The 16837-nt window shown below is 35.1% G+C and overlaps 3 protein-coding genes across 4 annotated transcripts; 1 reads left to right on the forward strand and 2 right to left on the reverse strand.

The window, feature by feature from the left end:
- Positions 1-6: 6 nt before the first annotated feature.
- On the forward strand, positions 7-553 carry LOC108473259 (uncharacterized). The gene has a single exon (XM_017774774.2). It carries the CDS (start codon positions 139-141, stop codon positions 505-507), a length of 369 nt encoding a protein of 122 aa, XP_017630263.1. The 5' UTR covers positions 7-138; the 3' UTR covers positions 508-553.
- Positions 554-1235: 682 nt separating this feature from the next.
- LOC108473635 (RNA demethylase ALKBH9B) lies at positions 1236-5210 on the reverse strand. Of its 2 annotated transcripts, none has more exons than XM_017775313.2 (6): positions 4756-5210; positions 3818-4444; positions 2700-2785; positions 2268-2578; positions 2090-2161; positions 1236-1996 (listed from the first exon to the last, which is right to left on the reverse strand). In XM_017775313.2, exons 1-6 carry the CDS (start codon positions 4925-4927, stop codon positions 1711-1713), a joined length of 1554 nt encoding a protein of 517 aa, XP_017630802.1. In that variant the 5' UTR covers positions 4928-5210; the 3' UTR covers positions 1236-1710. The 2 variants fall into 2 exon arrangements, with proteins under 2 accessions (XP_017630802.1, XP_017630801.1); XM_017775312.2 differs by having other exon boundaries at positions 3818-4447; positions 4756-5208.
- Positions 5211-8312: 3102 nt separating this feature from the next.
- LOC108473636 (uncharacterized) lies at positions 8313-11249 on the reverse strand. Its single transcript, XM_017775314.2, has 7 exons — positions 10845-11249; positions 9927-10315; positions 9798-9828; positions 9591-9664; positions 9323-9480; positions 8922-9002; positions 8313-8595 (listed from the first exon to the last, which is right to left on the reverse strand). Exons 1-7 carry the CDS (start codon positions 11008-11010, stop codon positions 8547-8549), a joined length of 948 nt encoding a protein of 315 aa, XP_017630803.1. The 5' UTR covers positions 11011-11249; the 3' UTR covers positions 8313-8546.
- Between the last annotated feature and the right edge of the window lie 5588 nt (positions 11250-16837).

The raw sequence follows: 16837 nt of genomic DNA on the forward strand, positions 1-16837 counted from the left end.
AAATAAGAGATATAGGTATTTCTTTACCTTGGTGAGCTAAGCTACATAACAAAAGACATGCATATAAAAAACTAGTCTGGTGCGTTAGATTCTTCTATAAAGGGCCTCTATTATCAAAGAGCAAAGGGTCAGAGAATTATGGAGAAGAAAACCAGAGGCAGCCCCAAGATAATGAAGAGCAGTATTCTATGCATGCCGGGGTTCAAAAGCAACAACAAAAACAACAAACGTTTATCACCGGTGACCCTGCTAGAACGCTTCCGAGAAGCAGTTTTTCGCTTGATAATGCTATCAGCTCTCAGCAAGGCCTCACATCATCATCATCATCATCAAAGTAGCTCATCAACCGTCCCACGAAGATATTACCCTGCTGATGCTCAACACAACGAAGCTGTTGCAGATTGTATCGAATTCATCAAGAAAAAGTCTTCCAGGGAGTCCAGAGCTAGTAGTTCAAATATGGATGCTGCCACTAGTGAAATTGTCATGCCGGTTCCAGTTATGTAATATAAACATCTTATTAATTTTAAATGCCGAGTTTGTTTTATATTAAGCTTCTGCTTTCAGTTTGCAGATTTGGGTGATGTATAATTCGGGGTGTATGAAATATACAGGGAGATTGTAGAATACTAGAGTCATATTTTGAGGTTTTTCTTTTTGATGCAGAAGCAGAACTTAAACTTCCTTCTGCTCTTACATTTCTGTCTCTGTTTACGTATTGTTTGGTTTTTTTTTTTTATTGGATCTATTATCCACATGTCCCAGAGAATGCCCCCCAACATGTTGGATCCCTTCCTTTTATGTCAGGTTCATCCTTTTAGTTTCACAAATCACAGGTGACAGGCCAACCACTGCACTAATAAAACACAAAAGGTTCAGTTGGTTGTGTTGGAGTAGTTGTTATGTAACACTCAAATCAGACAAAACCAAACCTACATTTTCTAGGAAAATCATCTTTTGTATGCGAACCTGATTTATTGATTCCCAAACAAGTAAAAATTATTGCAAGAAACATCACTCAAATTACATGTGTGTATATAGCCCAGATTCTCAATTTTCACGTGCAATACCTAACGTTACCCCAAGCGTTGACCGAATAATAACTTCCACTTGAGAATATTACCGTATGTTAGACCGCAGTCGAATTCAAAGTGTTGGATACCATCTTGATGGCTAAAGCCAGGGCTGTTCATACCTCAACATGTGCCAAAATCTCACATGGGAAAGTAACTGAATTTTGAGTGCAAAACGGGAGCATATTTAATTTCAAATCCTCGAACCAAATGCTTAGAAACTAATTAAGTACATCGTTTTATACAATTTATAAACCTAATGGAACATCACTCTCAATTGAGAAAAGGAAAGAAAGTACAGAATCTCGTCTTTCTTGTAGCTGAAAGTAGAACCAAGCAATTATAGCAACAATCCAATCTATCAAATTCCAGCAGCTTCCACCGGGTCAAGCCAACCTCAAGTCCGAGCAGTAGACCAGTTGTGAACCCAAGTTATAATTTTCCAGAAAAGTGACACCAATACGCGCCCTCTAAAGTTACAAGCTAATCCTATAACTTAAGTATGACAATCTAGCCCAATAACCACTATTCGAGGGTTTCAAAATAAGTAAATAGGAACTTATACCGCTCACAAATACTGAAATGATCAATAACATGAACAGAAAAATAATTTCCAGAGTAGACATTCAGCGACCCATCACCTGCTCTGATTCACAGTGAACCTTCTCCTATATGAAGGGCCTCTTTGAGGCCGGGTTGAGGAACGCCATTCTGAGGGCTCATTATTCTCTGTTAAGCCCTTGGCTTCCCTTTTATCTTCTCTTCTAAACGGTTGCCTTACAGGGCGTTCAGATTTTGGTGAATTAAATCCCTTGGGCCTCTCTGCATCATATGACAATGGTTCAATGCCCTGCAAGTCTGATTCTGGAGCATATCCTATAGGCCGTTTCAATTCATCCATTCTCCTAAATGTGATCGATATCCTAAGGAGGGAAGTAATAGAGAAGAAAATGAATATAAATTGATGAAAGATCTTCACATCTAACAACAAAAGGATCATAAATTTAAAATAGTACCTCTTCGTAGGAACTGCAGGCACACAATGCTTAGCAACATCTGCTCCATTTCCATTTAAAACTAGAACTGACCTGAGAGGAGAAATAACTGATTCTAAGTTTTTAACTCAATAGTTTTAAACGAATAATGATTACATTGGAGCAAGATAGGATCAGTAAGTGCATAAAAGAATCTTACCCGACAGGTAGGGGAATTGCAATTGGCCCGGAAAACTCACCAGCATCTACAACCTTCAAGTTTGACCCAAAAACTATATTGCACTCGCTAAGAAATGATACAGTGCAGAATGGTCTAACAAAATCATGGTTGTCAATGTGAGGAGGTATGCAGTCACCTTCTTCATATATATTAACAATACAACTGTCAGGCACACAGGTCGGAGGAAGCACATGCCATCTGACTAGCCTTCTAATTATTACCTTGAAGAGATCAGGTATAGGATCCACAACCTCATTTTGAAGAATACCAGGTGGGTTACCATTTTTGTCCTGCCACCAGAAAGAAAACACAATAAAGCTTTTCAGCCACCAGTTACCGCTTCTTGTGACTACAGTGTCTCCAGACACTTGACTAATCTTCACAGCAATACATGGATGCATAAAAGCTTACCATTGCATAATTGTAACAACAACCAAATTGGATGGTTATGCGCCCTTTTCCCCTCATCCATTTGTGAGGTGCTGTATATGTGCGTTCTGTAAAATATATTCCACATTGAATATACATGACATTCTTCAACATCAATTACTTAAACTTTATACATTAAATGTTGAGAAAATATTAATCCGAATGAGGCCATATCAGCATGTTGCACACAAGGATAACATAGAGCTACAAAACTTAATTCCAAAGACAGCCAAATTAATCTAATGCTCCATTGCATTGCTAAAGCTCATTCTGGCACAATGTCCAATAGGAGGTTAAAAGAATCCTATTGACACTAAGAATTCTCCTGCTAGAAGTCTCCTTCAGAACTTGGTTATAGAAGTATCATGATTTAAAACTGGCTTCTGAATAATCCACTAGGATCTAAAAGGTTTAGAGGTAGACTTTACATATCAAAGTTTGTGCAGCATAATGAATGCCATTAAATGCAGTAAGACAGAAGCTAAGGGGAAAAATAGTAAAAAGTTGAAATATAACCCAAAGAATCCATGATCAAGATAAGGATTGAATCAGCCAATCAGCTGCATCTTGGCTTGGCATACAAGACAAAGCTGAGAAGCCCAATAAAAATTTATATATAGAGAGAACTAAATTTAGTAAATCTAACCTATTTAGATTAAGTATTTAACCAAAACCTTAATGTCCATTGCTGAATAATAGACAACAGGGCAACAAAGGGTATGCCAATAGGACATAAGGACTTGTAGGCACTGATCAATAAATTCTATCACTTTGACAGTACATTGAACCAAAATATGCATACCCCATATTGTTTAATGCTCCTTGAACACTACTTATAACACATAGCATGAAAATTGATCATCCCCATCATAGCATGAAAATTGATCATTCCCATCACCTTTATTGACTTAAGGTAACAGTTATATTAAATAAAGCTGGGTGGATGTACCCATAGCAAGCTCATTAAGCCTCAAAGAAAGAACCCTACCCGGATAAACTACTTAAGAACATAAAGAACATGTTCACAAATCAAAGAAGGTATTGCATAAGCACTCAAAATTTGATAGTATGAACAAGATTAGCAATTTGTAAATACTAACCTTTCAACTCCCCTTTTCTCCCCATCTCCTGAAGCATGTAAACATGGTCAACTATCCTCTTCTGTTCTGCAGCACTGAAAATTCCCTCATGGAGTTCAAGCCCCTCGAGAATATTTACAAACTTACCATTAACTCTCTCCAAACATATAAAATCTTTCTTCCTCTTCACATTCATAAACCTAATGGACTCTCTCTGATCCCTAGACAATTTAGGCTTCTCGACAACCTTAGATATCCTCAACTCCCCTGTAGAAGCAGTTAAACTAACAATCCGCTTGCTTGACTCTGACACCAGTTGCTCTTCTTCTTCTTCTTCTTCTTCTTCTTCTTCTACTTCCTCAAGCTCATCTTCCTGTGCCATGTCTGCCCATGATTGACGGGGAACAGGGGTTTGAAACAGAGGTGATGCGCATGCAACTCCACTACTAGTGGATGCTTCTCCGATGGGTTCAGAAAATACATTTCCCTCATCTTTCCAACTACCCAATGAGTTCGTATCTTCATCTTTTGAACTCCCAATTGAGTTCACAGCACAATTGTCACGACAATTCTCATTTAAGTCTTCTGATTCAGTATTATTGGGGGTAGAATGGATTGCATTCAGATCATTGTTGGCCAGCTCAGCATCTCCTTCAAGTTACATGATAGCAAACACAAACAAATAAATTTCTCTTCTTTTTTTCTTTTATACATATATCTATGTAATACCCTCATTCCAGGAACTATGGACAAGTAAAATAAAACTCAAAGATTTATTATCTTTACTTATTCACTACAAATCCTACTTATAAAGGAACACTAGCACAATGAAAAATTTTAAAAACTAAAAAAAGAACGTAATAAGAGGCAACTTTTTTCAGCCAAAAAACAAATAATATCCAAAAAAGCAAACTACAGTTAGGAAATTTTAAAAGGGAAAATCTTAGTTTAGAAGTTACCTGGGTCTAGAGAGCGGATTCGTCGGGAGAGGATTTGAGTGCATCGACGGCAGAGATCCCTGGAAAGGAAAGGAAGCCACGTGGTTAAGAACTCAGAGGCGATTCTGAGTTCGGAGGGCTGATACTTGACGAGAAACGGGTCTTCCTTCTTGACTCGCTCGAGATCTTTCATTGGGTTGTCCGAGTCTTGAATCGGAAAAGAAAGAGTGAGAGAGATTCTTGTGATGGACAATTGATTGCTGTGAGAGGAACGAACAACAAGTTAACAGGGAATAAAGTGAAATATAATCAAAATCGAAATCAAAACCAAAACCAAATGTTTGTGTTGGTCGAGATTTTTTATTTTGTTCTTTTGGAAGAGCACGATTTTCGTGAATATAAAGAGAGTAGGGTGTAAATGTCGTTTAGAAGAATCTTTAAGGAGTTTATGGTAATTTTGGTTTCCTAGATATTGGGCTTGGGAGTTGGGAGGTTTTTACTTCGACTCAATGGTTTCATATTTTCGATTCTCCAACAAAACGGATTTATTCTTTTTGCATAATTACTTATTTGGATCTCTAATTTTGCAAAAAGTTATTTTAACTATTTATTTAAATTTTTATTTTTTAACTTTTAAATTTGTATTATTTATCAAATTATTCTTAATTTGATGAAAAGTTAATGACTATTAACTTTGCTAGCATAGTATACACGTAGATTGTCATATGGAATTGTGGATATCATGTCAACAATTAATTAATTTTTAAAATTTAAAATTAAAAAATGTTGAAAATTTTAAAATTATTAAAAGTATAGAAAATATATAAATATATTTTTAATATTATTAATTTTAAAAATTAATTAATTGTAAATATAGCATACACGTGGATGTTACGTCAACAAAGTTAGCATATATTAACTTCTACCTCCATTTTTGGTAATTTAACAAACAATACAATTTTAAGAGTTAAAAAATAAAAATTAAATAAAAATCTAAAATGACTTTTTCTTAAAGTTAAAGGATCAAATAAGTTATTATATCTATTGTCTTTTTTTCTTAGTTTTCTTAATAAACAAACAAAATAATTATTTTCTCAATTATCTATCTAAAAATTAAGTTAACAAAAATATATGAAAATGTGTTTTTAATATTATATTAATTTGGTTCAATGATTTATTGATTTCTATAAATAAAAATATTTTGTTCAATATCTTAGTTTTGATATATTAAACTTTCGATATAGCGATATTTAAATTAAAATTTATATATTATATTTCTTAAGTTATTTGGTGAAAATACAATTGAATTTTATCAAATGTATTTAAAGAGTTGCAAAATACTCAAAAATATGTTTTCTATGTGTTTCATCCTTATTAAATATTTTTGAGTCGACACTAAAGTATTTTAAAGTGTTTAAAATATTTTTAAAACACTTTGACAGTCAAGTCTCGAGCCACAGGACTATATGTCTCGATACGTGAAAGTTTAAATGTAAAATTTTGCTTCAAGAGTTGCATGTCTAGAGACATTAGCTTGCTAACAACTATTTTTCAACAAATCTCGAAACATATGTTGCAGAGATAATTTTTAAACACGAATTTAATGCTTTTAATAACTAAAATTCATCTCCAACTGTCATAAACATCCACAAAGTCAATCTTTAATATAAATACTCTACAAGAAAAAAAAACAACACCCAAAGAAAAAGTTAAATTGAAAATATTTCATTTCTTTATTTTCTTAATATCTCTTATACTATTCATTGAGAGCTTGTTGTAATGAATAATATTTAGTACACTACTAGTGAAGTTTTTAAACTCTATAAGCAGGATGGTTGACATGTGTTTTACAGAGGTATAGTATAATATTAAAAAAATACATGACAATTTTTTAAAGCTATTTTTAGAAAGAAAAAAAAGAGTACATTATTAGTGTACTAAATATCAACTCTTTTTGTAATATATTTTAAAACTTCAATTCACAAACACAGGTTCATTATTAGTTTGCTCTTTTTTTATTATTATTACTATAAAATATATACTAAAGGATTTTGAGGTTTAAAACATTGAAGATTAAGAGAGTTGCTTGTCGAGTTTTATAAAAGTTAGAGGATTTTAATTTAGCCATAAAAGTTAAAGGGATGTTCTAATTTAGTTTTATGAAAAAAAAATAGAGATTTCCTTTATTAACCTTGTGAAAGATAGAGGGATGGATGTAACAATTTAAGTACACTAAATTGAAAAATCATTGGTTGAGGTATAAGAAGGGAGTGAAGGTAAGAATTGGAGTCCAATCACTATAAATAGAATTGTTCAAACTTTTCTTCCATTTCATTATTATTTAAAGAAATTTATAAAGACATTTAAAATACCAATTCACTCTCTCTTATATTTCCAGTCTTAACACAATAATCAGGGAAAGTGTTAACTACCTAGTTGTTCATCTAATCTCTAGGGTGCTTTCATTTTGGTCATCCAATTTTTAGGGGATTTCATTTTAGTCACTTTCATTTTGGTCACTCAATTTTTAGATCGCTTTCATTAAATCTATAACGATACTTAACTGTACACGCCATATCATGTTTACATTTTCATTTTGGTCACCTAACTTTTATGTCACTTTCATTTTAATTACCCAAAAATAATTTTTTAAGTATCAATTAGGATAAAAAATCAAGAATTAAAGTAAAAAGCAACAAAAACTAAAATAATACACAAAATTATCAAATTGTACTTGTTTATCCCATTATTGAAATTCTATTTTTTTAACATTGAAATTTTAAATTTCAAAACATCAAAATAAATTGAAAAAATTGTTAAAATTTTTTATCCATTAATAATGTTAATCAATTTGTTACTACAATATTAAAATTAATTTGTTTAATTTCTTTTCAAATTCAATATCATCTAATCAAAAGAAATTTGAGTTTTATAGACAACTAAGAAAAACAATAATTCTCATTGATATTTTTCTAAAACAATTTCAAAACATCAAAATAAATTAAATAAATTGTTGAAAACCTTTAATCCATTAATGATGTCATCTGCTTTAATATTTTAAAAAATTATATTTCAAAACCCAAATTTAGAAGAATTTAGACTTTTCGACAACCGGATAACAAGCAAAATTTGATTTATTATTATTATTATTTTAGTTTCTATTGCTTTCTCATTTTAATCATTGATTTATTTTTTACCCCAATCAATACTTAAAAGGTTATTTATTTGTAATGTGTACTGTTAACTGCTATTAGAGATTTAATGCTTGAATGACTAAAATAAAAGTACGGTAAAAGTTGAGCAACCAAATTGCAATAATTTCATTTTGAGTGGCCAAAATAAAAGCACCCTACAAACGAAGTGACCAACTAGGTAATTTACACTTAGGGATATTAGAAATCTACGTATAAAACTCCATATACCATATAGAATAGTATTTGCTAATTCCAAGTGAAATAATTTGAGATGGCATTGATTAAATTTTCGATTAATAAATTTTTCGAGTTTTTCCAATTTTTAATCGGTTTTTCAGTTCCCAATTCTTTGTATCGGTTTCAAATAGTTCTAACTATTTCCGGTTATATGTCCCCAATTCAACCAGTCAAGTTATACAATCTAGCATTAAACAATAGTTATATAAAGCTCCCCCGAGGGAACTCATAATCACAATCACAAACACAAAAAATGAATCTAAACCTATAGTGAGCTTTGGTTTTTGTTGTACATGGAAAAACAAAAAACAAAAAAAAAGAAGAGCCTGGCCAATGTACTAGAAATATCCCTCAAGAATCAAAACCTGCATTCAATGATGACTATGCAGCATTGACCGGCTCAGCGACAGTGTCTCTCTGAGTCTTACACCTGTAGAAGAAAAAGTAACACCACCAAAGGTGTGAGTTTTCCCCAAAATAAAGTGACAGATCCTTCCTTCAAGGGAAGTTTGCAATGTTACCTATTGATCCCTATACTCCCAAGAAGGGTCCGGGAGCGAGGTTCATTTACTGACTCACCCCCAGCCTCATGTATGTTATATGCAATGATTTAAGTAACTACTGTACAACAACAACAAAAAAACCAACAGCCATTGCATTGAGCTTAAGATGCATAATTTATCAAGTAGCAAACCACTTCAGATCACAATATTTGCATAATTTATCAAGTAAAAATCCACTAATATAGCTACTGACCTATTGCATTGAGCTCGAGATGCATAGTTGTGATTGTTGCACTTTGTGCACCTCCAATCTCCACTACGCCATTGCTTTGCTCTGATAAATGAAGTTAAAGCATTAGTAGATCTAAAAGCAATCCTCTGAATCTCAAATTAAATATCATATTTGCAAAATATGAGAGTCAGCAGTTTAATGCAAAAACAAAACCCTGCACATAGACCTGATTGAATTTTAAACACTGTTCACGATACAGTATCAAGCAAGTGACCATATCTTTAGCATACAATCAACGAGAGATAAGACAACTGGAAATAACAAATGAGTAAAATACTAGATTTTCTCATCACTTGTATCTATAATTTATCCTAGATCAATGACAAGCATATATATAAGGGGCCAATTTACTCCATATTTACCCTTTTCCAAGAAGGGTTGGTGCTGCAGCTAGCTGAGGAAATGGAATTGGAAACTGCCAATTTGAAGCTGCACCGGGAGGATATGCCCCAGATTTTGGGTCAGTATTAGCTTCTATCATTTGCTCAAACCCAGGATACAGCTGTGGCTGCTCAGTACCCTGCAGATGCAGAAAAGGGAAAAGCAGCAGTTCATGAGTGGTCAAATGAGTCAAAGCATGCTGGATAAATAACATTGATTATAAATGCAAAACCGAAATTCAGCCCTCACATGTCCTGAATTCAATCTTTTGTTATCCCAGTTATGTACAAATTCTTCAGATGCTAATCGCTTGGTTCCAAGGGCTACATACCCCAAAAAGGGAAAATAAAAGAGATGAAAAAAGTTAGTGGCAACAGAACCGACCGGCAGGTTGAAATTAAGCACTGGGATCAGAACAATACAAATGTAGGTTCACAGGCCAGAAACAGAAAGTACCTCGTGATATAGATGCATTGCAGTTTTTGCACTGCAAAAATACTAAACTGGATCAGAACCATAAGGACATTGTGTGCATTGTAGAATTTGTGACAAATGTTAAATCCAGTTGAAGAAATAAGATAATACCTGCGAACGTGAAGAGTAATTATGGAAGCCACAGTTGCACATCCAGTCACCATTTCTCCATCCTTTTGGAACAGAAAGAGACTGATTACAAGGAAACCTGGAAGTTTGGTTTCCAGCAAGAGGCCATGTAGACGCTGACTGAAGTCCACAATTATCAGCCCCCACTACAGACCAGTTGGAACTCAAAGGAAGCGAGCGCTGGGGAGCACCACTGCCTACAACTCCAACATTTATCTTTTGTTCCAGTGCTCCTAGGGCCCTGGCAAAATAATGGGAATAAGTTGGGAGAGAAGCTCCAGGGATTGCAATTGCTGGCATTGCTGCTATCTCCTTTGGTTGCCCGCACTTTTTGCACTTTTCTCTCGATGCATAATTGTTGTTAGTGCAACCTATTGATCCATTGCCACACACACCCCCAACCCACAAATGCAGCCACGAAGAGGAAAAGGAAGCCAATTATACGCACACCAAGCAGTTCATATACACATACAAAAAACACAAACCACTCGACCTAATTGTTATTCATTTCCCAGTCCCAGCTTCATAAACCACATATTGCAAAGGCAAGTTTCTCAACAATTGATATCAAAACAGTTGATTTATTATGGCAAGTTAACAAAACTAAATCGTAAAACAGGTTCATTAAAACTCTCCCAAGTCATTGTTTAAGATAACCCATTGCAAATCTTTACTCAGGAAAAGCAAATATCTTATATTTACATACCCTTAATGAAATTCCAACTTATTATCAAAATTCAGAACGCAGAATCCAACTGGCCCCTGAAACCCATCTTCGATATCTATTATTAAGCTTGATGGTTGAATTAAAACATAAGAATAAAAGCAAAACCCAGTTGAGTCAACACAAAAAAAGAAAAAAAAAATGAAGATAGATTTAAAAGAGAAGTATAAACTGACCACTGCAGATCCAATCACCTATACGAGGGAGCCACTTAGAGTCAGCTGGAGTTTTGGTGTCAACAAGAAGACGAGGCTGCTTACATCTGTTACAAAAGGATCTAAAAGCGTAGTTCCTGTTCTTGCATCCGCTGCACTCCCAGTCCCCTTCTCTGCCTTCTCCCATTACTCCAACCCCCTCTCTCTCTCTCTCTCTCTTTCTCTTTATCTAGTGAGAACTACAACCAATGAGCTTGTTGCTTTAGAAGCTGAACAAAAGGAGGGGGTCTTCTACTCGGTAGAAGAATGAAAAACTCGCTGCAAATTATATGGAAGTCTGGGGAATGAAATCGAGCATTTCAGTAAATTATTTCTCAGACAGGGTCTAAAACCAGGACACAGGAAATCAGGGCCATGAGCCGAATGTTTCTGTCTTTGGGCTATGTTTTGGTTCCATTATCATCGTCTTCTTTTTTTGGCCCAATTAGTAGCAATTATGTTGGATGTTTATTGTTTAATGCTGGCAGCACCATCAGTCGAAATCCTTGGTTCGTGGCTAGACTGTTGATGTGGATGGCATATTGAGAGGAGAGGTGTTACAATAATAAACTACATTCTAAATAGTAATCAACAAGTTTTAAATACAAAATTAATCAACTTTTATAAGAACATGGAGGGCATAAATAATTAAAAGAAAAAAGAAATTATCTGGAAAATGAGATTTTTTTTTATCCAGTCATGATATTCGCTAAATTAGGCAATTATGTTTTTCTTTTATTTGACTTTTTAGGTTTTTTTTTAAATTAGGGAAATAGTCCGATTTTGTAGAGAGAGTATGAAAGCGTATTCAATCGAGTGCGCTCTCTGTAGAGGTGGCAGGAAAGAACGTCTAGTTGGGCATGCTTTCACACTATCTCTCATAGGGTTAGAGTTTTTTTTGTTAGGGTTAGGGTTTTTAAGGTTTAGAGTTATGGTTTTAGGGGTGAAATCGTAAAAGTTTGTAGGTAGATTTGAGAGGTTGGGGATGCGATAACGCACTTCAGATCACATACATTACATATGTCATGTTGGGATAGGATTATTACCTCATAAACCCATCTTGTGGAAGCCAGGTTTCGAGGTGACAGTGCTTGATATGATTACGGGTTGAAGTCTAAGTGGAAGTCCTAGTTGGTGGCCTTGATGCGATCACATATTTGTGTATAACTAAAGGTTAATTGACGATCGTTATGCGGTTACGAGTTCAAGCTTTTTTGATACCATCAAATGATGTCATATATATACCATACATAAGATTGAGGTCATAATTATAAGGAAAAATTGAGGGCTTTCCGGTGTAATCAACATAATTTTTTTCTCTATTTCCAAGCAACTGGTATCTTTAGCATTTCATTTTTATTCGAAGGCTGACATTGAGGTGGACACAAAAGGGCTCTCAAGCAGAGAGGACTGTTTCGATGAAAGTAGATGTTAAACTCAGGTCGGCACGACAACGGTTGTAGTTATTAATGGGTTGTTTAATAACGACACCGTCGTCGCCCCAAAATGAGCATCACCTTTACTGTACCGAAATAGTCGTTCCTCGTCTGAGAGTCATCTTGTGTCCACGACGATGCTAACCTTCTGATAAGAAGAAAGGTTAACGATACTGACTGTGTGGAAATAGAGAAAAGAATTATGCTGATTATAGCGAGATGCCTCACAGTTTTTCCCTATAATTATGCCATCAAACTTTTGTATGATATTTATAAGGAAACATTCACGGTTATCCTAAAAGTTTGAGCTTGTAACTGCATAACGACCATCAACTGGCTCTCCCGTTATACTTTGATCTATGACAACATAACAGTCGTAAATTGAGAACTCTATGTAGACTTCCACCCGTGACAGTACAAAGCAAAATAACTTCGGAACCTAACTTCCACAGGATAGGTTTCAGAGGTAATGGTATCATCTTGACAGGATATATGAAATGTGTGCATCTTGAAGTGATATCGCATCACTGACGACTCAAGAATACCTCGAATCAAAAATTATATAAGCGACGAAAATTTTTAACATTGAAGCGAGGAAGAAAACAGAGAGAGAGAAATATTGTAAAGTGAAGTGATGAAAGCCGGGAGAGATGATATTTTTAGGATGTTAGAGTAAGGAGCGAGAGCCTCTTTTTATGAGCTCAGGAGAAGGGTGAGATTGCAAAGGAAAAAATCTCATTATCGAAAACACATTGCAAGACTAGCGTTTTCATCGAATATCTTTAAAATATGTTTCGAATCTGTAAAAAAATTGTCGAGGTTGGGTACTTTTTTTCAGACTTTATGACAATGTTAGTGAAAACTCGTCCAACTAGGCTCGTTTTCCTGCCATGTCAGCATGGAAGCTCGCCCAACTAAACGAGTTTTCACTAATATTTTCATAAAGTCTGAAAAAAAGTACTTGACCTTGAGAATTCTGGGTAAAATCTGAAGCACGTTTTGATGCGCTGAATGCCCTCTGAAGCATGTGTCTAATTTCAATTAATAATTTGTAAAACACATTTTTGAGCACCAAAGAGCATTTCATTACCATTATTCGATAAAAGTGTTTCCTCATAAATGAATTTTGAAGCATGTATTACTTCTCTCATTGTTTTTGGTTCTAAATATCTAATTCTTTTTTAAATTGAAATGAGTCGACGAGTGAAATTCGTTATTTACTACAACGGTCAAATCTATAATATAGAAGTCGAGGTTGTATTTGCAAGAGCCCAATCTATGGAATTGGCTTTCAACCGTACCATTCAATTGCGTAAACTACGGACTAGGATAAGGAGGAAAGTTGGTGGTTTGAGCTAGGAAAGAATTTTGAGCTTGTAATATAGATATATGACATTGGTTGACCCCTTTAAGTACGAGTTATTTTATGTGAAAAGCAAGCTCGAGCTGGAGACAGTCATATCATTGCATTGCATAGGTGGAAATACTATAATGGAGTTATGTGTCAAATTTTTTCAGGCTGATGGAGTTGGTCCATCTTCAGCCATCGTTGCAGCTAATGTTAGAATTGAAACTGAAATAGAAAGTCGTACTACATGGTTTTATGGTGGGTTCACTGATTTGTTATAAAACATTTACTATAATGGCCCCAAAACATCAATGAGTAGACATTCTTCGATTTTCTGCACTAATTTAAACTTTAGCGGCCGCTACCAGTTAGGGTATTAGCGTAACCCAAACCTCGAAACCTGGGCACGATATTCAATAAGTGTTTTCAATTTGAACTTTGATGGATTGATGTCCTGGGGCGAAATCACTTATACGGGGGGCCATCAACCTACACCGATTTATAATCTGGTGCAGATTTTGCTGAACACTTGTGGTATAGAAGAACTAATGACTTACTCCCTACGATCAGGTCTGACGATGGTACATCAAACCCTTTGGTTGAAGATGATAATGAAAGCATAGATTTGGAAGATGATAATGAAAGCATAGATTTGGAAGAAGATGCAATTAAGGAAGAAAGGGTAGTGGGTGCAACTGACAGATCAGAGTCAGACCCCGATCCAATCCAACTGTCTGGTCCAGATGGTTTGAAAGTAGCACTTTTTCTGAACCAGAATAGGTTCTAATTGAGTTAGAACCTTGCGGTTCTGAGATGACAGCCTAGATAATACTTCAAATCTAGATCTGTAATTCAAGGCATATGAACCTCCGCCCCACATGACCAACATTGACTTCTCCGTCGAAGGTAGTTAGGAGTTCGACAACTACCACACAAAACACCTAATCATTGAAGCTCATCGTCAGATGTCCAAAAATTGGAAGTTGGCATGGAATACTCAAAAAAGATATTTTTTTTGTTGCATTGAAGTGGTATAACTTTAAGAACAACGTGAACTATCACGTCATAAAATCCCGTTTGAAGAAATTTAAGAGAAATTGCGCAATACGCAATAGGAGGTGCAAATGGAAAATCATGAAATCTTTTTAGAAAAAGACGAGAGTATTTTTTCTCAATAACATTACTTTAACTTGTAATTTACAGGTGTAAGTCAAAATCGTCCGAGGCTAGACTCCGACATGATATCTGACATTATTCTACCTATGATGAAGGTGAGTCCCAAGATTCCTATCCCGGTGTTGATTGCCAATATCCATAGCCAGTACAATTACACGGCATCGTACTACAAAGTATAGGTCACAATACAAAATGTTATGGATAAATTGCATCACAATTGAGTTAGGTATTGGATCGAGATCAAGTTATTTACTTGGGTATGTAGTTGTCACTATTTCCACAATCATGCTATATCATATTTCGTTCATTGTTTGCAATCATGGGTATACTTTTCTCGAAAGGGTACGAACTTGTCCAACATCGTTTCCATGAAATATTGGATAACTTGTACGCTATCAATAGCTATGGTGTGACGTAACTCACCAACATACCCTTCTAAAAGTGGACACAGTAGTTTGATGGGGGTTTATAGTACGGGCACATAATGACGAACTTAGCCGAATGCATCAATTTTTTACTAATGGGGATGCGTCATTTGTCGATAACCTCGACTATCAAAGAAACATACTTTTGCCTGGCTGCCTTATTTTTAAAGTAAAGGCAGCATATGCTTGGCATATTGCAGGAGGACACATTTGGTGCGAGGATGTCATGAAAGAAATTATATGAAATACATCGAGAGTGAACACTATATATGTAGTGTGTCACTCGAGTTAAAACCTATAATTTTGGGTCACGATTTACACTAGGCCTAACCAGGACATTTCAGGGGCATCATATGTCGACTTACCAGAAGGGACTTTGTGATTGTGGGAGATTCCAGACACTTTAATTCCCATGTGCATATGTAATTACCCCATGTATGAATTGGGTATATACCTTATATAAATGATGTTTACAGAGTGAAACGCATGCACAATGTATAAAGACTGAATTCCCATCCATCCCAGATGAGAGTATGTGGTCACTAGTATCCAGTGTACAGTTCGCGTTGGCCCCAAACATGAACTTATGTCGTGTCTCAAAAGGTCATCCGAATTTCATTCGGACATGGACAAATATGGATGTTCAGAAGAGGGACAATCAATAGAGGTTATGTGAGTACTGTAAAAACCCAAGGTATACGAAAATAACATGTTCTGTATTAAGGGTTACATTGGGACCTCAACGTCGCTAACACTCATTTTTTTCCTATGATGAAAAATTGATTACACTATTTCCTTTTTCTTGTGTAAAAAAATTGTTTTTTCTTTTTAATTTGCATTTCAACTATATTTTCACTGTCTACTAACACTTACTTAGTGTAGAAATTGCTATTTTAAGCACTTCCTCAAGTACCAAAAATAAGTTTTTCGGGGAATTAAACTTTTTTCCATTTTTACGAGTTAGTCCCTATACCTTTAACATGTAAGTTCAATAACGATAAAGGTGCCTATCCAAAGTTACAAATTTCATATAAAATATTAAATATATGGAAATTTATATGTAATTTGCATTAGAATTTAACAAATACAAATATGAGTAGCAATAAAAATATAAAAAAATCATAATTTTTTATTGATGTCATCTATATTTACATTGCAATATGTAAATAAAAAAATCATCGACATCGTCAGGCCGAACGTGTGCCGTAGGGTAGTGGTTGACGGGTGCGCGTAGGATTTTTGCGCACAACTAGTGGTGTTGGCTCTTCCATTAGATTGTGACCATTATCCTCATCTTCCTCGTATTCACCTCTACCTTCATGCTCAGCTTCATCTCTACTGTTGTCTTCGTCTTCATCTTCATCTCCATCATCAGCTTCGTTTTCGTCTCATTCTCCTTCCTCCGTGTTTGAGTACGGTGCCGTCTTAGCCTCCTATCTTATATCCTCCACTCCACAAGATGGTGTTACGCCGATAACCTACCTCAATAAAAAAAATGACATGGTGGTTGTTTGTAACATTATCATAGAATAGTCGTATAATGTTGCAAAACCCAGATATGTTGGCATTGACTCGGGCATCGATACTGGT

Source organism: Gossypium arboreum, chromosome 11, assembly GCF_025698485.1.
Source record: "Gossypium arboreum isolate Shixiya-1 chromosome 11, ASM2569848v2, whole genome shotgun sequence".
Classification (NCBI taxonomy): domain Eukaryota; kingdom Viridiplantae; phylum Streptophyta; class Magnoliopsida; order Malvales; family Malvaceae; genus Gossypium; species Gossypium arboreum.